Here is a 25,747-nt window from a genome sequence, read left to right on the forward strand (position 1 = left end):
GGGTTACAGACACATGACACCACATCCAGCTTTGTATGTGGGTGCTGGGGATGCAAACTCAGGTCCTCATGCTTGTATGCTAGACACCTTACCAACTGACCATGTCTTCAGCCCCAACAGGGGATGCTTAGAGAAAATTAATGTCCTGTTTCTGAGAACCCCTACTTTCCAGTGTTAGTGTCCCCAGTGAACTTGATCTAAATCCGCTGTTTAAACAAGTTCACCAGGTTGCTCCACAGCTTTATTAGATCCAGAAGGACCTGGGAGACTAGGGAAGCACACTCTGAGCACTTCTGTGAGCATTCTGCTTTCAGAGGATTCCCAAAGCCAGGGAACGCTGTTCCTAATATAAGCAGAGTTAGCCATCATGCTGGGGACCCAGAGATGTCTACCAGTAGCAAGCCTCTACCACATGCTCCTGCAGCCTCCTCAGCAACTCAGAATTGAGGGAGGCACGGACCATGAACCAAAGCCTCTGACACTATGAGTTAAAGAAATTCTTTCCCCTTAAGTTATTAATATCAGGGTAAAATAACATGACAAGTGTCTGCCATCAACCCCACAATCCCACATTTAGTGTAACTGGACCTGAAGACTTTTTATAAATTTTATTTATTAGCATTGTGTGTGGAACATGCTACAGTGCGTGTGTGGATGTCAGGAGACAACTGTGTGGACTTGGTTCACTTCTTCCACTTTTATTGGGATCCAAGGATTGAACTCAGATCACCAGGCTTGCACAGCTAGTGCTTTGGCTGCTGAGCCACCCTGCCAGCCCTTGGGGACTTGTTTTCTCCCTGTTCAGAGATATTAGAATCTATCCATCCTTTTAAGGCCAAATTCGTCCAAACAGGGACAGTGTTTCCAGTTCCTGTGTGAGTCTCTCACTTCCATACCAGTCTCATGCTTTCCACAGCCGCTTTCCCTGCCGCAAACCTGCATTCACCGTCTCTTCCTGATCCCTATGATCCCCTGCCACAAACCGGGATTCGCTGTCTCTCAATGAGCCTTACATTCCCCTGCCGCAAACCTGCATTCACCATCTCTTACTGATCCCTATGATTCCCTGCCACAAACCGGGATTCGCTGTCTCTCAATGAGCCTTACATTCCCCTGCCGCAAACCTGCATTCACCATCTCTTACTGAACCCTATGATCCCTGGCCTCAAACCTACTGAACCCTATGATCCCCGGCCGCAAACCTGGATTCACCGTCTCTCAATGAGCCCTATGTGTTCTCGTGTAACGGCCTTTAGAACCCAGGCACTGAATGCCAGTGTGCCACATCTCCACCCTTCCAGTGAGCACAACCAGGAAGCTGGGAAATACATTAGAAGTATATGTGCACACACATGGTGTGAAGTCCTGGCTCCACACTGATGCCCATGGTTCAAATGCAGCAGCACCACATGGCTCCTCTCCCTACTCCCACAGTGACAGCCCCAGGTCCCAACACCAGCAGTTAACTGGAGTTGTTTGCTTTATACTTAATTTTTTACTCTTTTTTGTGTGTATGTGCATGTGTATAGGGGTGCCCATAGAGACCAGGAGTAAGCATAGGCTCCCCTGGAGTTGGAATACAGGGAGTTGTGAGCTGTCCAACATGGATGTTAGGTACTGAATTTGAGACCTCTGGAAGAAAACTGAGCCATCTCTCCAGCACCAATGTTTGTCTGCTTGTTTTTGACAGGATTTAACGTACCCGAGACTAGACTGGATCCCTGATCCTTCTGCCTCCACCTCCCAAGTGCTGGCATTGCAGGCATGAGCCAACACCCCATTCCCCCAACTGTAGTTATTTATTCTAACCTACATTGCACTCAGCACAGTTCTGAATTACTATATTAATATTAGTACTGAGTGGGTGTTATTAATATTTCTGGGACTGAAGAGAAGGTTCAGCAGTTAAGAGCACTTGATTCTCTTCCAGAGAACCCATGTCCAATTTCCAACACCCACATGGTGGCTTAGAACTGTCTGTAAATCCAGTTCCAGAATATCTAATGTCCCTTTTCTAACTCTGTAAACACCAGGTAAACACAAGATGCATAGGCATGCATGCATTCAAAATCCCCATGCACATAAAAATACATATATACATTTGAATATGTATACATACACACATATATCATATATATGTGAGATATATATATATATATATATCATACCATTTGGCTAGCACTCTCTGTTTTCAAGATGATCATTTGTTAACCTTTAAGTGATGACTGGAATAAGAATACCCAACTCATGCCACCTTAAGACAAAATTAAGAAGAACTTAGACCCAGGTGTATTGTCTCATGTTGGTAGGCAAAGGCAAGAGGATTATTATGTGTTCAAGGCCAGCCTGGGCTACATAATGAGTTCCAAGATAGCCTATGCTACAAGATGAGAGACTGTCTTTAAAAAGAAAAAAAATCCTCAAATGTGGAGGTATAGAACTTTAATCTCAGCACTCAGAAGGCAGACGCTGCGAGTTCAAGGGCAGCCTGGTCTACATAGTGAGTTCCAAGCCAGCCAAGGCTAAACTGTAAGATCTTGCCTCAAAACAAAAAAAATAACAATGGCAAAAATCAGCATAGATGGAGGAAGACTCTGTCTGTAGTTCTAGCACTTTGGAAGTGGAGGCTAGAGGATCAGAAGTCCAAAGGTAGCATCAGCTACAGTGGTGGTTTGAATAGCTATGGCCCCCAAGGACTTGTGTTTGAATGCTTGGCCTAAAGGGAATGTCACTAATAGTAGACATGGTCTTGGTGGAAATATGTCATTGTGGGAGCGGGCTTTAAGGTCTCGTATATGCTCAAGCTATGCCCAGCATGGTAGACAGTTCACTTCTGTGGATCATGATATAGAACTCTCAGTTCCTTCTCCAGCACCTTATCTGCCTGCCTGCTGTCATGTTTCCTGCCATGACAACACTGGATGAAACCTCTGAAACTTTAAGCCAGCCCCAATTAAATGTTTTCCTTTATAAGAGTTACCATGGTCATGGTGTCTCTTCACAGCAGTAGAAACCCCAAGACATTATGAGTTTTGAGGTCAGCCTGGCTATATTCTGAGTTCCAGACTAACATGGCCTGTCTGCCTCCCTTTCCCCAAATAAAACAAACACATAGGTGTCATTTGCACAGCCCTGCCTTCCAAGGTCTCTGCATTCCATACCCCACATGGAAGGCTGGGACATCTCTCCTGCATTTCTGCCACCTTCCCTTGCTGAGCTGGATGTTGCGCTCTGTACAGGAATCTCAGTCCTCCGAACTCCCAGATAATCTTCTTGCAGCGGTTTCCATATTGACTGTGCCAAGGATTCCTTGGGGCAGTCATGGAGTGGACCATTGCATGCGTTAGAACTCTCCAGCACAGAATGAGATCAGCAGAGCTCAGCCGCATCTCACTGTGCACCTCATATGCCAGTCTTCCAAAGCTTACCCATCTTCCTGCTCCCCTCCCCAGTTTGGGCCTCTCTTCCATCCCCCCACCTCTCCCCTTTTAGAATCAAGCACACAATTCTTTCCTGCTGTCAAGCAGAGCCACCTCCTCCTCCTCTGAAGCCTTGTTCAAGGCATTCTGAGAACAAAGACAGCCTTCTTCCTAAGAGAAATTACGGTGGATAAAATTGCCTCCGCCTCATTACACATACAAGGGTTGGAATCTTTTTAAAGCTTGGCCAGTTATAAATTGCAAGCCAACAGCTGCAAAACCTTCTGAAGACGATCCTATCCACAGACACCAAGACTGCCTCAGATCTGGGACTGCAGGTGGCCCAAGCTGCCTGGGATCATTCCCTTGCTGGGGACCTTCATTGTGCACAGCCTCCTTCTCGTGCCCTCTACTGTCCTCCTACCCTCAGATCTCCAACCAAGCAGTCACACCCCACCTTCCCTTCTGGACACCAGTCACAGGGTCCTTTAGAAGTGAGTTCTAGTCTACGGGGGACCTGGCATGCCATGTGTCCCGCAGCCCAGCCGAGAACACTAGTTAAGAGACTTTTTCCTCCTCTCACTACCTTTGCTTCTGGTGAGGGTTGAGACTGCTGCCTTGCTGGCCTGGAGTTCCACGCAGGGCCCTTGCAGACTTGGGAGGGAGGGATTCAAGATTTTCTGAGAATACTAACTTCCCGAGAGGCTGGCATGTGCCTCTGGAGACAGTCCTCCACAATGCTGCGGCTGTGACGGGAAAGGCAGATCCCCTACTAGACGCCTATCAGAGCTCTATAAGGATAGAGTTTGTGTACGGTTTGAACATTCGAAAATTGCTATTACCTGGGTTAACTTCTAATTAGTAAGTGTTTGAGTTGCTTTGACATTTTAACTGCTAATGGGAAAGGGAGGCATGCGGTTTGATTATTATTAATTAATACAAGAAATCAGCCCTAAATGGGTTGGTAATGTATAAGTAGGTTGCGGTCTTTCAAATGTAAGCGTTCCACTGGGCATGGCAGTGCATGCCAGTAATTCCTGCATTTAGGAAGTGGAGGCAGGAGGAGTAGAGAGTGAGTGAGTTCCAGGTTAGCCTAGACTAAATAACAAGACCCTGTTTTAGAAAAAGAAGAAAATCAAAATAAGCAAAAATAGCAAGAAGGCAAGATTTGAAGCAGGATGTAGACAATGGAGGGCAACAGCAAATGAAATGCTGAGTGGAGGAGGGAGGAGGGCCCCCTGGAGGAGGGCCCCCTGGAGGAGGGAAGAGGGCCCCCTGGAGGAGGGAAGAGGGCCCCCTGGAGGAGGGAGGAGGGCCCCCTGGAGGAGGGAGGAGGGCCCCCTGGAGGAGGGAGGAGGGCCCCCTGGAGGAGGGAGGAGGGCACCCTGGAGGAGGGAGGAGGACACCCTGGAGGAGGGAGGAGGGCACCCTGGAGGAGGGAGGAGGACACCCTGGAGGAGGGAAGGGAACTCCTAGCACGGGGGCATCGGGTCCTGTAGCACCTCCTCTGTTCCCAAAACCTTCTTGTTCATGGCCATCCGAGGAGCAATGAAGGGGCTCCCAAGTCCCCTAACCCATTCCCCCCAGACCCCCAAGGCCACCGACAACATCTCCAGCCTTCAGCGCTAGCCTCCACAGACTCCTCACCCAGCAAGTGGCATTTCTGTTGGGATTTCAGAACTACAACTGTATCGGGTTTGGACAAGGTGGTGGTTTGAAAGAAAATGGCCCCCAAAGGGAGTTGCACTATTAGGTGTGGCTTTGTCGGAAGAAGTGTGTCACTGTGGGCGTGGGCTCTGAGGTCTTTGTTCCAGCTGCACTCGGTGCAGCACACAGTCACTTCTGCTGCCTGCAGATCAAGATGCAGAACTCTCAGCTCCTTCTCCAATACCATGTCTGCCTGCATGCCACCATGGCAGCACCATGAGGATAATGGACTAAACCCCCAAACTGTAAGCTGCCCCAGTGAACGGCTTTCCTTACAAGAGTTGCTGTGGTCACGGTGTCTCCTCACAGGATAGAACCCTAACTAAGACAGTCGGTCATAAAACTTTTTAGGATAAAATATTACTGAGCCGGAAAAGCAGGTTTTCTTTTTAAGTTTGGTGCTCTTCCAAATGTTTATGCAATCACCTCCATTATAGGAAACCAGACAAAGCCTAGGTATGCAGTGGACTTGGCCTTTAAGGGATGGTAACCTTTAGGGCCAATCAAACCAGATAGCAAAATGTCCAGGCCTTATGTTCTTGCTTAAGTACAGTAGGAAACCACATATCAGGTTATCCTTCACTTCATATAACTAGGGGTCCCAATGCCATGTACCCAGAAAGCCTTGTACCTTCTCCCACCATGCCTTTGAGTTAGTGATACACAAATGTACTGGGGTCTTTCAAAATAGAAGAGCCGAACCTGGGTAGGAAGATTATGAGTTCAAAGCTTTGCTTGGGCTAGTGAGTTCCAGGTCCTGTAAAAAAAACAAAACAAAACAAACAAACAAAAAAAAACCCCAAACAAATGATAAAAACAAAGGCAACATGTGAAGACACGGCTTGCGAGCAAGTCCACCCCAGGGCCTGGGAGCTACGGGCAGGCAGAGAAGTGCAGGGCAGCGCTGGCAGCCAGGAGGCTACCTCCCCAGGCTCAGTGAGGAGCTGCAGGGGACAGGGCATTCAGGGATTGAGCTCAGTTCTGCTGCTGCCTGAGTGACCTTAGCCAAAATTCAGTTTTGATTTGTTTTTTGTTTTTTTTTTTTTCCTGTGTAACAGCTCTGGCTGTCCTGGAGTTTGCTTTGTGAACCAGGGCTGGCCTTGAACTCACTAAGATCCACTTGCTTCTGTTTCCCACTTGCTGGGATTAAAGGCATGTTCCATCACCACCCAACTGAACTCAAGATTTTCTAAACAGGGATGCAAACCTGTTGAGCACCAAGTCTGCAGATCAGTGTACCTGTTCTTACCCTTCCCCGGGGCAGCACTGCGTGCACACGAGCCTTAACTTTCCACCCTGTAGAATGGGATGTGTATCAGCAGCCACTGGTGGGGTGGATTTTTGTGATGCTGAGAAGCTAGTGGATGTGGAATGTTTACAATCGTCATAGAAAAAAAGACAAATGTTTGAGAAGGACCAATATATTTACTCTGCTATGAACATGGCAGAGTTGCATGGGGATAGAATCATGACATGGAATTGCAAATGTATGCATGTTATATGTCAGTTTAAACATTCAGGGCTGGTGAGAGAGCTCAGTGCGTAAGAGCACCTGCCCTCGAGCCTGAGACCTGAGTTCAATCCCCAGAGCCCGTGTAGTAGAAGGCAAGGACTAATTCTTGCACCTTGTGCCATAGCTCACACCCTTGACACACACCTGCACATAAAATAAATAAATAAATGTAACACAAAATAAAACCACAGGGCTGAAGAGATGGCTCAGCAGCTAAGAGGACTTGCTTCTCTTCCAGAGGACCCAATCCAATTCCCAGCACCTGTATTCAGCCATTCACTGCCTGTAATTCCAGCTCCAAGGGCTCCGACACCCTCTCCTGGCCTCCACAGGCACCAGAACACACATGGCACACACATACTCATGCATACACGTTTATACACACACATAAATAAAAAATGATAAAAAAATAAATAAAACTAAACCCATGAAAAGTCTTGTTCAGCATGTGTTAAATAAACAAGTGCTATCTCATATGAATATGAATTCCCACATCTATTTCCCAAACTCATACGAAAAGACAAATTCTTAAGCTGCCCCTGTGAAGAATTATTTTTCAATTTAATAATACTTCTGAATGCTTCTCAGCCTTTTGGATAAGATGAAGAGATAATAGCGAGCATCATGTGTGGAAGTGTAGTCATTCAAAGTCTCAACGTCGCTGATGGGAATGTCACACGGAAAGCCACTTTGAAAAGCCCTGTGATAGTCTCCCAAGAAGATAAATATCTATTTTCCACACTTGCCTTATAAGCTAGCCATCTTGTTCCCAAGATCAACCTGGTTACAACACAGCCAGGGCTACATAATGAGACCCTCTCTCAAAAACAAAAGAGAGAGAAAAAACGAAGAAAGCATACATTCACACAAAGGATGTTCATAGTAACTTTATTCATAGTAGCCAAACACTGGGGAAGGTCCAAATGTCTACAAACAAGTCAATGGACAAACAAATTCGTGAACATTTACTCAGTGGAACACTTCTCAGCATTACGAGATTACTGACCGACAGACACAGCAACACAGTGAGGTTGTGGAATTCCATTAACACACTACAGCCTAAAACAGCAAACGAGATGAGAAGCTGGTGGGAGCTGGGGACAGAGAGGACTGGCTGCAACAAAGCACAAGCCAGCTGTTAACATGACAGAAATGTGCCAGGCAGTGGTAGTGCACACCTTTAATCCTAGCACTGGGGAGGCAGAGGCAGGCAGATCTCTGTGAGTTTGAGGCCAGCCTACAGAGCGAGTTCCAGGACAGACCCCAAAGCTACAGAGAGACCCTATCTGGAAAAACAAAACCAACCAACCAACCAACAAACAAACAAAAAGATGACAGGAATGCTTTATACCCGTGTGCATGTGCACATATACAAGTACACTGTGTGTGCTCGTGTGTGCATTGTGCATGTGGAGGCCAGAGGGTAGTTAACACTGAGTGCCTTCCTCAATCGGCTTCCACCTTATTGTTTAGAGGCAGGTAGTTCACTGAGCGGGGAACTCATCCATGTTACTGCCCTGGTAAACACCACAGCGATCCTCCTGTCTCCACCTCCCCAGCTTACACAGGAAGGCCACTGCACTTGGCTTTTTTTTAATGTATGTGTATATGATGTTCCTGTGTGTGCAGTTGCACATATGTTTGTATGCATGTGTGTGTGTGTGTCCAGGTGGAGGCCAGAAGACAACCTCAAGTCATCCTTGGGCTTGCCATCTACCTCCTTTAAAACAGGATCTTTCATTGGGCTGCAACTCACTTATTGGGATACACTAACCTGCACAAGTTTAAAGGCACACAATGCCATAATAAACTAGATATTAAAAGCCATGCACAATGGTGGCCTCGGAGAGAAGGGAACTGAGTAAGGGGGATAATGAAAGGTACCTACCTTCTGCTCTGCTAACCACATCTAGACTGCTTGATACCCCCTTCTTGTCATGCTGGGGATCTAATCCAGGGTCTTGCACATGTAGGCAAACACTATATCACTGAGCCCCAAATTGGGCCCTGTTTGAACTTTTGTGCTGGGTATATAATTTACATAATTGGTAACATCATTGAGGTTTTAAAAAATACAAATGCTGTTTCTCTCAAAAGAGTACAGTGAGCACCAATGAAATCATGGGAGAAGGCTTTCGGCACATGTAAGAACGCCCTCTTGATTGACTGAGCTAGACAAATACAGAGATGGATGACTTTCCTTTTACCTCGAACTTCCTTACCCTCTTCACCTCCTCATTGGTTCTGAGGACCTGCACATTCCAGAGTGACAAGACACAAAGGCCTGGGGCCTCTACTGAGAGTGCCAGCTGTGACTCACCTCACTGACAAAGAGTGTCCGAGGGTCAATGATGTCCAAGAAGTGCCGGAAGCGACCATAGAAGGATGTCTGCGGAAGGAGAGGAGAGGAGGTCAGAGGCTGTACCCAAGCTCAGGACACTGATGGCCTCACCCACAGTACCCAGGATTCCCCCACGTGGGTGATGGAGGCCACTAAGGCCTCAGTCCTCCTCCCAGGGCTGGGAGCTTCCTAAAATCAACGCAGAGAGACCATTAAGATACAGCATGATGCCAGGTATGACGGCATACTCCTTTAGTCCCAGCATTCAGAAGGCAGAAGCAGACAGATCTCTGTGAGTTTGAGGCCAGCCTAATCTACAGAGTAATTTTCAGGATAGCCAGGGCTATAGAGAGAGACCCTTTCTCTACAAAAAAAAAAAAAAAAAAAAAAAAATACATCATGACTGGAGCTGAAGAGACTCTTAATGACTCGGCCATTAAGAGCACTTGCTAATCTTCAGAGCACCTGAATTTAGTTCCAGCACCCACATCAGGTAGCTCAAGTAACTTAAGTTCCAGGGTATCCAATGTCCTCTTCCAGCCTCTGTGGGTAGCTGCATTCATGGGCACAGATACACACAGACACACATCTTTATACACACACACACACACACACACACACACACACACACACACACATCATGACTTCTCCAACCTTTCCTCCAAGTGTCCCCATGTTTCCCCTCCCTCCCACTGTTCCAGTCTGGGCACTTCTGTAACACTCAAGCGTCCCTCGGTACACGGGCACCTTCCTCACTCAGGAACTCCAGAGAGAGAGCTTGTCTATCCTCACAGGCCCCTCTCCAAAGTTCTGCTCTGCCTCCAGAGAGCAGCTCCCCACAGGCAGAGCCCAAGTATGGCAGTCCCAGCTCACAGCCCAGACCCTGTTTCAGCTCTGTTGCCACAGTGAAGTGCGGATCAAGGGGCCAGCCTTGCCCAGGAGCAGGGGCCCTGGAAAAGGAGGGCTTTGTTGTAAGCAGGCCACAGGCATTCAAACACGATGAAAGGGAACCAAGCAACAGAGCCGCTGGGCCTTCTGCCTGAGGATAGAGCCAATAGGGCAAGACTGGGCTCAGAGGGAAAAGAGAAGGTATTGGCTCAAGGATGAAGGGGCAAGATGCAAGCGCTGGGGGCTTCATGCCTCACTGTGCTCTGGGCTTGGCCCCAAAGTCCTCCGCAGAGCACGGCTCTCCAAGTACCACTCTCTGCCCTGAGGAGGAAACAGAACTGCCCTACTCACCCCCTGAGGGCTTCCCAGGGCACTGCAGTGACTCCAGCCTTTGTTTTTCCCGGGAAAGACTCTGCAAGGTCCCTGAGGGATGTCAAGGGTCTCATTCCAAGGCTATTCTTGACTTTTGTTTCTTGCCCACCCACCATGCCTGCACAGGGCAGCTCCTCCATAGCTACTTCCATCCCACCCCTGGACAGAGCAGAGACCAGACTAAGCCTTAGCAGCATTGTAAGTCAGAGATGCTCTTTCCTAACCTCCCACAGCCCGAGAGGAGGGAACTAGTCTCCACTTGAGACATGCATACACGATGTTCATTCATACCATCCTGGCAAAATTTTATCCCTAAGAATACAAGAAGAGCCCCCCCTGCACTGTCCATGAACGGACTGATGGTACCCAAGTGTGAACACCATGTCAGCTCGTGTGTTCAAGTGACAGTTACGATATTAAAAAATGATTTTGATTTCATAAAATGCATTCAGCAGTGAGAGCCCAACTTAATAAGGAAGGAGACAGAGAAGGATAGATTCCTTTTTGTGGCACTGGGATCAAATCCAGGGCATCAGGCATGCTAAGCAAGTACTCTACCAAGACACACAGATACAAAAAGATGAACAAAAGGCCCAAATGACATCCAGTCTCTAAAAAAACAAGGTTTCCCCCCAGGAAGTGGCTTATTTCAGGGCTGGCACAGAGAAGGGACTAAGATGAAACTAATATATTTTGTGGTTCGAGAAAGTGGTAACGTGGCTGGAAAGATGGCTCAGAGGTTAAGGGCACTTGCTGCTTTTGCAGAGGACCCGGATGCAGTTCCCAGCACCTACACAGTGGTTCACAGCTATCCATAACTCCAGTTCCAGGGAATCCAACAGTGCAGACATTAATGCACAAAACACCCATATACATAAAATATTATAATAATAAAAAATACTGTATCCAAGTCAAGTGTCCTAAGCACAGTGACCAGAGTTCTAGCATGAAGCGGGGAGTGACTGTAACCTACTCTCAGGCAGCTCAGGGATAAAAAGAAAATACCTAACTGCGTGGTGCAACCACATGACCCGACAAGCGGGTACTACTGCTTTGTTTCCCTCCAGATTAAAAATGTCCTCGACAGTGGCATCCGCTCTGCTGTGTTTCCAGATTCTCTGGTCACCTCTAGACAAGGGTGGCTCAAGTGCCCCTTGCTCAGAACTAGAAGGTGACTTAAATAGACTACAGACAAGCTGGGTGTGGTGGTGAGCACCTCTAATCCCAGTACTGGGAGTCGTTTGAGGTTAGCCTGGTCTACACAAGAAGTTTTAGGCCAGTCAGGGCTACATAGTTTGACCCTGCCTCAAAAAAAAAGGTAACATTCTATCTTAATGGATATAAAGTACAAGCTGGTAAGCTAAATAATGCATATTTCTTTTTTAAAAATTATTTATTTTATTTTATGTGTACAAGTGCTTTGCCTGCGCATATGTGTACCATGTGCATGCCTAGGGCTTGAGACTAGAAGAGAGCATCAGAGCCCTGGAACAGGAGTGACACAGTTGTGAGCCAGCATGTAGTGCGAAGAACAGAACTCTGGTCCCTGACGAGAGCAGCACATGCTCTTAAGCACCTAGCCATCTCTCCTGCCACAGTGACAGACACACTTGATGGCACACTCGAGGAGACTGGGCCTGTGCTCAGGTGCTCCCTCTTCTCCCTCTTTGGTCCCTGGCTTCCCAGACAGACCCGACATACAGTGAATGTGACTGGTAAGCAACCAACAGTCTTGAGGCTTCCTGAAGGGATGGTGGCAGAGCACAGCTTCCACATGAAGGCAGGATTAGAAAGGATATCAGGCTGGGGGAGATGCGGATGAGCACAGGTGCAGGTGAGAAGGGCATGGCCCGAGTGACATGACTTCTGGAAGATACCCCAGATGACACTTCTACCTGCTGAGTCACCCTGAGGTCTGTCTTGATCCCGTCTCAACCTCCAAAGGTCGCCCGTCCCTCCTTACCACAGCCACTGTGTATGTGTAGGGATTGGGGGCGGGAGGGAGGTCCCAAATAAAGCATTTGCTCTGCAGACCTCTGCAAATGGCTGCTGAGCCAGGCCTGGGAAAGTACACTGCGCAAGCCTGGCAGTTGCTGAGAGCCATCAAGAACTGACTGCAGACAACAAACACCCTGACCAGAGCTCAAAGAAGACATCACAGAGCACACCGGAAACACTCAGATCTCTTCTGGTTTCTTCCCAGGATGAAGCAGGAGACATGTGCAAGAAGCTATGGGCTATGGTCCAAAGGTGGCAAAGGTCACTGAGCCCATGGGAAAGACTGTGGTCAGAAATCAATACCCATGTTGAAGGAGACTGCTCGTTTGTTTCCTGACTGCTCAGACCCAAATAATCACACAGAAACTATACTAATTGCCTTTAGTTCAGGCTTCTTATTAACTAACTCTTACATCTTAAATTAACCCCATTTCTATTCATCTGTGTATCACCATGAGGTTGTGCCCTACCGGTAAGGTTCTGGCTGGCAGCTGATGGCTTTCTCCTTCAGCAGCTACATGACATCTCTCTGACTCTGCCTACTTTCTCTCTGTATCTCTGTTAGGATTTCCTGCCTGGCTTTACTCTAAGCCATTGGCTGAAACAGATAGCTCCTTTAATAACCCATGGCAATAAAACATAGTCATAGCATACAGAGGGGAGTCCCACACCATGCCCAGATTTTCATCCACTGTGGAACTACCTACTGTGTATTCCACGCTGTGCCAGCAGCTAGAAGAGAGCCAAGCTCGCTGACCACCAGAGAGGGAGGAACTCGTGGGATGCCTAGTGTTACAGCTACAGTCTAAGGCTATTGACCAGGGTAACGAGAACAAGAAGCATGTTACCGTCACGGAGAAGATAAAAATTCTGTATCAATCAATTACATTTGAGATATGTAAAGGCCTTTCTAGATCTTTTCAATAAGTACTTAGAAATAGAGGCTCATAAAAGGCACCCTGAGTTGGGATGCTAAGCACATAGTCTGGTCCCCCAGAGGCCTGCCCTTGAGTCTAGCAGTCAGTCTTCCTGACTCACTACAACAACGGGACTATACAGCAAGGGAATGGCAGGGAGTCTGCCAGAAAAAGACAAGAACATTCAGCTCAGAAGGCCTGCTAACGGTGTGCTAAGATAGAAACAAAGCCACTCAATCGCTCCCAGTAAAGCCAGGTTACCAGGACAAGAGCTGACTTAAGTCCAGACTGAGGCAGATCACATGGTGTTGTTTCCATAAAAACTGCAAAGTTAAGATTAGTGTTCAGTCTTGGGACCAGAAACACCTTGACACTAAATGCTTGGGGTGATTATGAAGCAGAGTGGCTTGGATCTGCCAGTCAGAAGTATATGTGGGAGCTAGGGATGTAGCTAAGTGGTAGAGCCTAGCGTGGCTAAGGCTCAGGATTCGACCCCTAGTGCTGTGAGAAAATAGATAAATAATCAGAATAGGCTGGGCTGAGGACCTGCCTCCACTGGCAGAATGCCTACCTATCACAGGAGAGGCACCATGAAGGAAAATGTGCATGCCTCAGTCTTTTAAGTATATATACATATGTGTGTTCATTTATGTGTATATCTGTGTGCTTGCATGAATTTATGTGCACCACATGTGTGCAGATGCGCAAAGAAGCCAGAGGGCATTGGACTCTCTGTAGCCAGAGCTATACAGAGAAACCCTGGAACTGGAGTTACAGGTGGTTGTGAGGGGCCTTGTGAGTGCTGGGAAGTTAAGTTGGGTCCTCCACAAGAGCAGCAAGCGCTCTTAACTGCTGAGTCATCTGTCCAGCTCCGCATATTTAATTATTGCTGACAGTACTAAAACAGCCAACTTCCGGCTATGGCCATCATGATCTCAGGAATGGTGTTTCTTGCGGATTGGGAGATGGATCGGCAGTAAGACACTTGCCTTCAGGCGTGTATGCTAGGTAAGCGTGGTGGTCCACATATAACTCCAGCCTTGGAAAGCAAAGATGGGGGATCCCAAAGCAAGGTGGTTTGACTGAGAAACCCAAGCTCAAAGAGTAAGATGGGAGAATGATGGAAAATGATTCTTGACATCAACCTCAGGTCTCTACATGCAGGTTCACACTGGCTACACGCAGAAACATACATATACATACACGTAAACCACACACACACACACACACACACACACACACACACACATACACAGAGAGGAAAAATGGAGAAGCAGAACTGAGCGGCTTGGGTACTTAGTTGCTGGCGTCAGTACTTGTTATAAACAGTGTTTCTGAGTTTTGTCAAAAAACATTGTTTCCAGCCAGGGATGGTGGCATAGGCACTTAATCCCAGTATACGGGAGGCAGAAGCAGGCAGATCTTTGTGAGTTTTGAGGCCAGCCTGGTCTACAGAGAAAGTTTCAGGTCAGCCAGAGCTTCACACAAAGAAACCCTGTCTCAAAACACCCTAAACAAACAAATAAACAAACAAACAAACAAAAAACATTGTTTCCCTGCAGAAAAAAAAATTTAGCTGTGTCTGTCCCTCTCTGTCTGCTGAATAGAAAGTAGTTTTTACTTTCCCAGTCTGATTTCATTTTACTTTCTCAGTACTTAAAAATGTATAGTCATCTCCTCCTCCACCGCCCCCATTCAGCCCCATCTTTGCTCAACCAAACCGGGCAGTTTTCTTCTTTACTGGAAGAATGAGTCAATGAAACCAATTCCTTCCCTTTCTCTTCACAAGTGAGATGAGTCAGCTCACTGTGGGTAGCGCCCGCCCCCTGCAGCCCCAAGCTACCCCCATTCCCAGGTACAGCCTAGAAATTGCCTGAGAGACCTGCTAGTCCCGGTCCCAGACCCTAAGTCACCCTTCTTCAGGAAGGACTTGCACAGGGTCAACTAGTGGGCATTCGACAGGACCCTTCACCGAGTCCATTAGCAGCCGAGGCATCTGCACTGCATCAGCACCACAGATGACCTGGGACTCCCAGGCAGGCCAGATCTCCAGGGCTGATTCTACTGGTCTGGGGTAGGCATCTATTGGACACCTACCCAGGGGCTAGAGAGAGGACTCAAAGATTGAGTGAAAATCTGAGTTTGGTTCCCAGCACCCACACTGGGTGCCTCAAAACTACCAATAACTCCAAATCCAGGGGATCTGATGCCCTTTTCTGGCCCTTTGGGAAATTTATTTATGCACACACATAATTAAAAGGTACTTTTTTTAAAAATGGTATCTACCCAGTGCTCTGGGGAATTGTTGAGTCCCCTCCTCAGCACAACCCCCAAAAGCTACTTTTGGCAACAGTCAGCTCATGGAAGGATTCTAGAAGTTCATTCCAAGCAAACTAAATGAGAAATGGGCTCACAGCCACACGATTCAGCCTACATCAACCTCTCAACTTCGATGTGATGGGTGTTCTCTGCCACCCAAAGTCTCTCCGAATCCCACAGGCAGCCTGGCCTGCCGGTTCAGCCTATGCTTGACCCCCCAGGCATCTGAACAGGTAGGTGAGATTCTGAAGGAGCAAGAACATTAAAGAACTAAACGCACCAGGCTGGAGAGATGGTTCAGTGGTTAAGAGCACCGGCTGTTCTTCCAGAAGACCTGGGTTTGATTCCCAGCACCAACATGGCAAATCACAACTGTCTATAACTCCAGTCCCAAAGAATCTGATGTCCTCCCCTGGCCTCCATGAGTACTAGGCACATACACGGCGCAAAGACATACATGCAGGCAAAACATCCATTCACATAAAAAAAGACAAAATAAAAGACAGACATGGGGTGGGGGAAGGAAACAAACCAACAACTGTAATTCTGCATAGGTGGAAGGACAAACAGGAAGAGGCCGGTGTGCTTATTTCCTGTTCTGGGCCCTAACTTGCCAATCAGTATCTGAGTCTGAAGGAAAGAATCGGGGCGGGGAGGGCAGGGGTGAAGGAAAGGAGGAGGGAACATGCAAAGGGGCTGGAGAAGAATGTAGGAGCTCCACAGATGAAGCGGAATGTGTGAAATACTGTCTTCAAGATACATGGCTGTCACACTCATGAACACGTGAGAACACGCCAGTCAATATCCAGCATGGGTGGAGGAGGGGCTCATGAGACCTCACCCTTAGCAAGGAGCTACCAGCAGCTGATAATGCTGGGGATGGAGAGCCATGTCCTTTAAGGGTGTGGCTGCTGGCAGATCACCCCAAAGAAATGTCCCAACTAGACTCAGAGTTCTTTTAAAATAAACAAAAAGAGAATATGAAGGTGGGAGAGGAATGTCTGGTGGGGTCCAGGGTGAGTGGGAGGGGAAATGGGGCTGGATATGACTACGACTAAGATCACACACACACACACACACACACATACACACACACACACACACACAAGGTTTTATTTTTAATTATGTGTAAGTTGTATATTTGTGTGCAGGTATGTGTACATGAGTGTAGGTGCCAAATGGGGCCAGAGGTATCAGATCCCCTGGAGCAAGAGCTATAGACTGTTTCAAGTCGCCTGCCATGGGTGCTGGGAATAGAACTCAGGCTCTCTTTGAGGGCAGTCCACAGTCTTAACCACTGAGACGTCTCTCCAGTCCCCCAATGTATATATAGACATTTTCCCCCTCAGAAACAGGGTTTCACTATGTAGCTCTGGCTGTCCTGCAACTCCCTATTTAGACCAGGCTGGCCTTGAACTCACAAAGACATACCTGTCTCTGCCTCCCGAGTGCTGAGATCAAAGGCATGTGCCACTATGCCCGGCATTAAACTATTAAAAAAAGAAGAAGAAAGAAAAAGAAAAAGAAAGAAAGAAATTGAAAATAGAAGAGGAGGGAGAAGAAAGACAGGCAGGTCTCAGAGGCTCCTGGGAGGTGAGCTACCCTCTTTTCACTAGGAATGCCAGGTAGCCTTTAAAAACAAGGCCGAAAAAAAGGGACAAAGGAACAGGTCAACCAGCACCAGAGATGCAACCAGCCACATCCTTATGAAGGGAATTCTACAAGACAAACACCCCAGTTCCTTCAGCGTATGTGAGGAGGGATGAAGGAGCAAAGCAATAAGCAGAAGGAAGAGGAACGATATCGCATACTATACATGCGAATCACTCTTCCGAGGTTGGAGGGAGAAAGGTGCAAGTCCCAGGCCACGCCGGGCTCCACAGGCAGACATCCTGAGACTGTGGGGTGTGGGTGTTGCACAGGCCTATCCTCCCAGCCAAGCTGCCACCACCTTCATCAGATCACCGTGACTACCTGAAAGAGACCGTCATAGCTGAGCTTATTGAGCGTGGCCATCCGCTCATAGAAGGAACGGTAGGGAAGGTCTTGGAACCCTCACCTGAGGATCCAGTCACTGCGCCTCCCAACCAGTCATAAGCAGCTCTGTCCTAACTGCGCATGGCCTTAGGTTAGAGGGTATAGCTGGGGAAAAATAAGGGGAGGGAGCCCCACCTACATAGCCATGGGGGAGGCACTCATCCAGGCGAGGTAGGATCTTCTAGAGTGGCAGCTTTCCGGCTCCTGCCTCTGCCACCTACTGCCTGTGCCAGGCTCTGTAAGCTGTATACACTGGTTCCCCAGAGTGAACTCCAGTGGAATCACACCTTGATTTGTCTTTGGGGCCTTGGGAGCAGGGATAGGCATTGTTCCCATCTCTCAAAGGGAAGGCGTTTAAGCAACAGTGGAGTTTTGCACAGGGAGTGTGATTCAAACAAACCAACAATTTCAAAAAGCAGGTAACTCATTATTTGATGCTAAGAAATAATGAGGGTTGGAGGGATAGCTCGGTGGTTAAGGTACTGTTGCTCTTGCAGAGGACCCAGGTTCAAACCCCAGTACCCACATGGTGGTTTACAACTATTGGTAATTCCAGTTCCAGGGATCTGACAGCCTCTTCTGACCTCCAATGGCACCAGGCATGCACATGGTGCACAGACAAACATGAAAGCAAACACTCATATACATAAAATAAAATAAATAAGTCTTTTAAAAATAGAAAAGAAAATAGAAATAATGAGAGACTGAAGAGATAGTTTAGCAGTTAGAAGCTTTTGAGTTCTGTCCCCAGAACCCATGTCAGGCAGCTTACAATTAACTGTCTGTAACTCCAGTTCCAAGGGACACCTGTACACTTGTGTGAATATAAACACACAAACATAAATAAAATATTAAAACATTTTTGGAAAAAAAAAGAATAGGTCGGGCAGTGATGGTGTATGCCTTTAATCCCAGCACTCAGGAAGGAATTCGAGGCCAGCCTGGTCTACAGAGTGAGTTATAGGACAGGCTCCAAAACTACACAGAGAAACCCTGTATCGAAAAACAAAATAATAATAATAATAATAATAATAATAATAATAATAATGAGTGCGGCATTAATGGCACACACCTGTAACCTCAGTCCTGGGAGATAAAGGCAGAAGGATCAGGAGTTCAGTCAAAGTCATTCTCAGTCATAAGCAAAGCCAGCCTGTGCTACATAAAACCCTGTCCAAAAAAAAAAAAAAAGCTGGGTGGTAGTGACAGTGGCACACGCCTGCAATCCCAGCACTCAGGAGGCAGAGGCAAGCAGATCTCTGAGACCAGTTTGGTCTGCAGAGTGAATTCCAGGACAACCAGAACTACACAGAAACCCTATCTCAAAAAAAAAAAAAAAAAATAAAGAGTAGGGGTAGGCTGATGTAATGTGGGGAGTATTGCACTCATGTTAACACTAATTTTTATTAATTTTTTAAAGATTTAATTTTTTTAATTTGTGTGTGTGTGTGTGTGTGTGTGTGTGTGTGTGTGTGGTGTTGCTCTGGAAACCAGAAGAGGGCAGGCATTAGATCCCCGGAGCTGCAGCTACAGGCCAACCCCTGAGGAGGGTGGTGGTAACCACTGAGCGACCTGAACTCGGGCCCTCTGGAAGGACCATTTGTAAGCACTCTAAACTGCCAAGCCACCTCTCCAGCCCCCAGTTTTCAAATCCCTATAACAAGCAACAATGTGGCGGACACTCACTTCTGGAACACGTTTCCTTCAAAGCCTGAGGCTCTATCTCTCTATCCATGTGGAATACACTAGGTATACCCAAACTAAAGATATTCTACAAAGTATCCCAGTTCTCCCCAACACAGTCAAGGTAAAAACAGAAGAAAAGTCTGAGAAACTCAGACCAAAGGACACTAAAAAGATATGCAACCCAAAAGCACTCTGGAACCCTAGAAATGAAAAGAGACATTAACATAAAAAATAAAAAGTATGACCAGGCAGTGGTGGCGCATGCCTTTAATCTCAGCACTCAGGAGGCAGAGGTAGGTGGATCTCTGTGAGTTCAAGACCAGCCTGGTCTACAGAGTGAGTGCCAAGACAGGCTCCAAAGTTACACAGAGAAACCCTGTTCAAAATAAATAAATAAATAAATAGTACAATTCAGTCTGGAGTATGCTGATTTTTATTTATTTTTTATTATTCACACATTAAATAGATTTTTGGTCTTGAATTTGTTTCTTTTTTAATTTTTATTTTTGGCAGGAAGCAGTTTCAAGACAGGGTTTCTGTGTAATAGCCTTGATTGTCCTGGAACTCACTTTGTAGACCAGACTGGCCTCAAACTCACAGAGATCTGCCTGCCTCTGCCTCCTGAGTGTTAGGATCAAAGGCATACACCACTATGCTTGGCTTTACTTTTACGTTATGTGTATGAATATTTTGCCTGGATATTGTGTATGTTCACATGTGTGTCTGGTGCTGGCAGAGGTCAGAAGAGGGCACCAAATTACCTGGAGATAGTTGTCAGCCACCAGGTGAATGCTGGGAAACAAACAGGTTCTCTACAACCTCCACCCATTTTTGTGAGACACCTCGTCCTGGATGATCTGGAACTCATTACACAGACCAGACTGACCACAAACTCAAAGAGATCTACCTGCCTCTCAAGTGGTGGGATTAAAGACAAGCACCACCTCACCCACATATTTATTTAATTCTTTGTGTGCCATACATGTGTGGATGCCCATAGGCACCAGAAAAGGGTGTCAGGTCCCCTGGAGTTGAAGTTACAGGCTATGTGAGCCACCAACCTAACATGCATGCTAGGAACTGGACATGGGTCCTCTGCAAGACCAGCAAGCATCCCTAACTGTTATACCATCTCTCCAGCCACCAATTTTGATTTTTTACTTTTGACAAATGTACCTTGGCTCTGTAAAATAATAAAGAACCTTGTGTAAGAGTAGTTTGGGAATTCGTTGTTCTAACTTCTGTAAACCTAAAAGCATTACTTTCTTTCTTTTTTAAGTTTGTAAAACAAACCAGTTTTTTGTTTTACAAAAAACTGTGATACCTGGGGAACAACGGCTGACGTTTTCCTCTGGTCTCCACACACAGGGGAACACAAATGTAACACACACACGCACACACACAACATACACAAATCTTTATTTTTAGATCTACCCACCGACCGGTTAGTAAATGAAACAGCAGGATGTTCAGGTTTGCATCAAAGCAATTCATTGTCTGTGAATGGGGAAGAATACAGATGAAATAGCTTGGCCTTAAATTGGCAAAGCTGACGCTGAATGATGGGCAGCCAAGGCTTAGAAGATGAAAGGCTCTGGCTTTGTGGTCGAAAACCTCTAGAATAAGCAACACTGAATAAGCAGATCTCCCTGACACAAGTACCTTTAGCCTGCCCACAGGGCTGCAGCCACACAAAGTGCTGACCTGCCTCATTGGATCTCCTTTTGGTTTGCTTTAAAAGGTCATAAAACATTAATTCACATCCCTCACCACCTTAAAAAAAAACAGTTGACAGTAAATATGCCTGGACTCTGGAGCTAGGCTGTCTGGGAAGTCACAGACTCTGTGAACTGTAACTTCTCGCCTGAAATTAGAGGACCTTGTGCCTGTCACAAAGAGCTGTAAAATTTTCATAAGCCAATATGCAAAGGGGGGAGGGGGTGTTTGGCCACCACCATCATCTTATGGAGAGAAAAGCAGCCATGGACAAAACCATCCATTCCCCTTTCTCTGCTCTGATCCTGCTCATTGCTGCCCCTCCCACTACCTTCGCAGAGAGAACTCTGAGCAGGGAGATAAGGGCTCCAGAGAGAGAGGAAGACCTCAGACCCCAGTCCTACAAAAAGCACTCAGACTAGAGCTGTAGCTCGGTTGGTAGAATGTTTGCCTAGCATGCACAAGGCCTTGGGCTTGGCCCCTAGCACCCCATAAAACTAGGTGTGGTGTTGAATGCCTGTAACCCCTGCATTAATCAGAGGTGGAGGCAAGAGGATCAGAAGTTCAGGGTCATCCTTGACTGTGTGGTAAGTGTAAGTCTTGTGAGCTACACGAGACTCTGAGGGGTGAGGAGCTGAGAGAGACTAGGTGGGGATCCGAGTGCTCCTTGAGTGGGCTCTGGGAACGGAGCATGGTTTACCGACATCTGTCAGGCCAGTGCAGGCTACTTACCACAGTAGTAGATAGCTACTGTGTGCCAAAGACTGAGAACAGGACCCAGGACCCAGACAAAGATGGCTGGGCCCAGACAAGGAGGTAGAGATGTGAGGATGAGATATTCAAAGTCATCCTCAGCTACAGAGTTTAGAGACCAGTTCCTGAAGGACCCTACTCACTCAGAATATATGTAACAAACTAACGTGCCTTTAGAATTACCTCTTGAAGAGTGGAACAGTGTTGCCATTTCCAAGATTCCCAAGGGTCAGTTTAAATAAATTTGACCAATCACCCTAATCAGACTAGTAAATCAATTCCATTCAATTCCACAAACCCCACTGCAGAGTCTCACTAATCCATAAAGCTCTGTGACGCCCTTCTGCCACCAGACACTATGCCAATGTGATAACCTACCAGTGGAAGAGGGACTAGGTGACAAGGTAGACAGTCCCTGATCCCATGGAGTATATGATCAAAAGTGGAAACAAATGGTAATAAAGAAGCCAGGGGCATGAGGCTCCTTCAAGGAAAGATTCTTTGTAGATACTGGAAGGATGAGGAGGAGCGGTTTCGGTGGACACCCAGGCATGAGAAGGAACAGGAGAGGGCTGAGGGCTGAAAACCAATCAGTATAGTGGAAAGAAGGGTGCAAGTGAGGAGTCACATGTCAAGGAGTGGGCATTGCAGAACTTGAGGTCCCTTCAGATACAAAGTCTGTATCTCAAAAATAGAGGAGAACACTGCAGGGTGTTTAAGGATGCTGGGTGTGTGCGAATCACCTGATCAGACCGAATTGCTGGGACTCTGCCTTAGAGAAAAAGGAAAGACTGGAAGAGGGCCAGAGCAGGACTGGAAGCCCTTGTCGGAGGCTCCCATATTGGCTCAAGAAATACATGGCGGAGTCTGGCTTAGCCTTGGATAGGGCAGCTATGAGACTTGTTGGAGAGAAGCGATCACAGCTCTGACTGGACTGAGAGGCTATGAAATATGGAGAAAAATCTAGGTTTATGACCCTAGCACATGGGTGTAGGCTGAGCGGTTTGCAGAGGCCAGGGCAGGTGTGGAGGAAAGAGAAGTTCTCAGCATGGGTGAATCAGATCTACCGAACACCCTTTCTTATCAGGCCACGATGCTGCCAGCAGTGGGGGCCTCAGCAGAGGTTACTTCACTGCTAGAGGTAACGGGACATGAACAGCTGCAGGAACTAAACCTCCTCAAACACACTCCACCAACGATCAGAGCAAACAGAACAGTGCAGAGAGCCAATAAAAGGTGACCCAGTAAATGTCTGTTGGGTAAACAGATGTCCCAAGTGCCACCCAAATACCAGACTCCGGGGAAAGAAACACTTAATCAGGGCATGTTATTAAAGCCTAACTGCCTAAAGCCCTTTTCTCAAAGTTGAAGGGTCACAGGGAATACTACCGAAAAATAAGCTGCGAGGATCCCATTGGGGGTGCAGAGGTGAGTTTGGCGGTCTGACAGGACCGCAGGGTGGTAGTTCCAAAGACAGAAATGTTTCCCAGTAGGGGGGTGTCTGCCTGGCTGAAGGATAGCAGAATGAGGGGAGGGGGTGGAGACCAATGGAGAGTCACTTACGGCCAAGCACAGGCACCCCTAACCGCGTCGCCATAGGTGGCATTTTACACTAGCTGGGACATTAAACCTCTTCAGATTCCTCCATGCTGAGACTGTCTATTTTTAAAAGAAATCAAGTCCCATTTAAAAACTCTAGGGACATATTCTCAGAAAGCTCATCTCGGTGAAGCTGGGGGCTGAATTTGGACCCAATCTCACCTCCACGCCCGCCCCCCTCTAAAAGACACTGCATTCCACCTTTGTGGCATTTCCTTTCTTCCTTCAAAGTTCTCTCTAGCACATCTGCTACCCCTAATCCTGGCAAACCGAGGCTCACTTCAGCTCTGGAGGCAGAGGGTCTGCGGCGTTGGAACGCGCCCCCAGGCCCTTGGCTCACAGACCTAGATCTCCAGTTTCATAGCCGAGTTAGTGATGCCTGGCCGGGTTCTTGGGTTTGTGTCCAGGGGCTAGGCTAACCACAGTCACGGTGCACCCCGAACAGCCCAAGAGGGTGTGGATGGGGGCCAGCGCTGCACAGCGCCAGGGAGCATCGAATGCGAGACTAGGGCGCGCTTGGGACCCTCGGGAGGAGCGCGGCGGCCCCGGAGGATGACACAGCGTTTCCCCGCACCCGGCTCTCTCCCGCGTCCCAGCCGCATCCCCGCAGAGATCGCTAACAGGCCGGCAGGTCTCGTCACTGAAGCCCCGGCCCGGAGATAGGGATCGGGTCGCTGCACCCATGCATGTGGTCCCATCCTGAGGGTGCACGTAGCACCCTGCTGGAGGTCGAGGAACCGGAGCGTGACCGTGGGGCGTGACCAGGGAGTTTTGCCCCGCGACTGTCCCGCAGCTCACAAGGAAGGCCAGTTCCACTCGGGGAGAAGTTGAGAAGCGTCCCAGCCACACCACCTACCAATGCAGCGCGGGACGGGAACTTTGCGCCTAAGGCGCACTTGCCAGAGGGACCCTTCAGAGCCGCTCGGACCCGGGACCCGGGACCCGCGACCCGCGTGGCCAATCACCGCGCGACGCGGACGGGGGCGGTGGCAGGGCGCGAGCATCCGCGGAGTGACTGCGCCACTCGCCAATAGGAAGCCACGGTGGGAGACCTCGCCCATCCAGTTGACCAATGGGAAAAGAGCGGCTACAGCTGAGGTCCCCGCACTAGCTGTAGGCGCTGGTGGCCGCGGGTTGGAGACCCCTCGGGCTGAAGTGACTTTGCAGGAGACTTGGCTCGACCCCCTCCCCCGTGCCTCCCTCCCACCCGCGAGCCGCAGTCCGGGCCTCACCTGCTGGAAGCGGGGCTTGCCCAGCTGGAAAGGGGGAGCATCAGTGGAGGCGTTTGCGGGACTGGCCGCCGCCGCCGAGGCTGTGGTCGCTGTATCCGCCATGGCCACTGACGCCCGCAATCTCCAGCCCTTTTAAAATGTCCCTCCTCGGCCCCCGCCACAGTTGCCTCTCCCGATTGGCCGTGAGCAACCGCAGCGAGCAGGGCGCGCAGGGCCTTGTGGGAAGTGTAGTTTTTCCCAGCTCTGAGCCTGACAACCCCAGACTGCAGAGAGCTGCACCCACGCAGACCTGGTTTCGGTTCCCGCCGCCAAAGCAGCAGGCATTGGCATTCCTGGGAATGTGTGAAGGTGCGAGTGTACCCGTGGTCCTGTGTCTTACGACCAGGAACCTCCTACAAACGCGGGCCCGACCCGGGACTAGATAGGCAAGGATTCCAGGCAGAGTGGGGTTAATTCAGAAGGCCTTCAGCAAGTCGCACTGCGGGATTTTTCGGCAGTTTCTTCTATCATAACCCTGCCTTGAGACATTCTGTCACTCTGCCTCTCTCTTAAACAACTGCCCAAGTTGCTATGACTATTGAACACGCTAGTCATACTTTTACCATGGTTTGATGGCGTTAAAATTCCATCGCCCTACTTCTACAAAATCTGCTTCAGGATTCTGTATATGGTACTCTCTTTTGCCTAGCTACATACTAAACTATGTAGCACAGGCTGGCCTCAAACTCTGACCCTCCTTCCTCTGCCTTCCAAGTCTAGGGTTATAGGTGCCAGCTAGCAGACCAACTATGGGCTTATCTTTCCACTGTATGGTGTGTGCGGAGTGATTTTGGTTGAATAAATCTTCAATGCATGTAGAGCAGGGGTCACACTAGGAATTCAAATATATTGGGTGAGTTAAGCATCCTGAGAGACCCCACTTTTTTTGACTCAGGAATACCAGCAACAGGGATTCACTGGGAGTACAAAGCACTCCATGTAACAAACATACACTCCTGCAGGATGGCGGGGAATGTGAGCGCCGACGGTGGGGGATGCTGATCTCACTCAGGACATAACTACTTGATTCTAGGGAAGTCTCCATCTCTTGATGGGTTCTGAGTTAACTTGGGGCTGCCCTCCTGTCCTTCCGGACACTGCATGAGCAATAGGTGGCCCACATGCTCATCCATTCACTAATGGCTGAGCCACAAGGAACAGAACTCACAAATGATCCTGAAGTTGAGCAGAGATGACGGCTAACTAAGGAA

General features: G+C 48.1%; 1 protein-coding gene and 1 long non-coding RNA gene across 4 annotated transcripts in view; one reads left to right on the plus strand and one right to left on the minus strand.

The window, feature by feature from the left end:
* Positions 1-24,688, minus strand: part of Sfxn5 (sideroflexin 5) — a 121,572-nt gene extending 96,884 nt beyond the window's left edge. Inside the window, exons 1-2 of one of the 3 annotated variants that reach the window (XM_038318361.2) lie at positions 24,498-24,688; positions 8,960-9,028 (exon numbers count right to left, since the gene is read on the minus strand). In XM_038318361.2, the coding sequence (XP_038174289.1) occupies positions 8,960-9,028; positions 24,498-24,599 (171 nt within the window). In that variant the 5' untranslated portion in view covers positions 24,600-24,688. The remainder of the gene's footprint in view (positions 1-8,959; positions 9,029-24,497) is intronic. The other 2 variants (XM_038318359.2, XM_038318360.1) reach the window with 2 other exon arrangements.
* Positions 22,961-25,407, plus strand: LOC121677061. The gene is made up of 2 exons (XR_006020725.1): positions 22,961-23,094; positions 23,862-25,407. It is a non-coding gene; the product is annotated as an uncharacterized LOC121677061 (long non-coding RNA).
* The last annotated feature ends 340 nt before the right edge of the window (positions 25,408-25,747 follow it).

Source organism: Arvicola amphibius, chromosome 2 (genome assembly GCF_903992535.2).
Source record: "Arvicola amphibius chromosome 2, mArvAmp1.2, whole genome shotgun sequence".
Taxonomy (NCBI): domain Eukaryota; kingdom Metazoa; phylum Chordata; class Mammalia; order Rodentia; family Cricetidae; genus Arvicola; species Arvicola amphibius.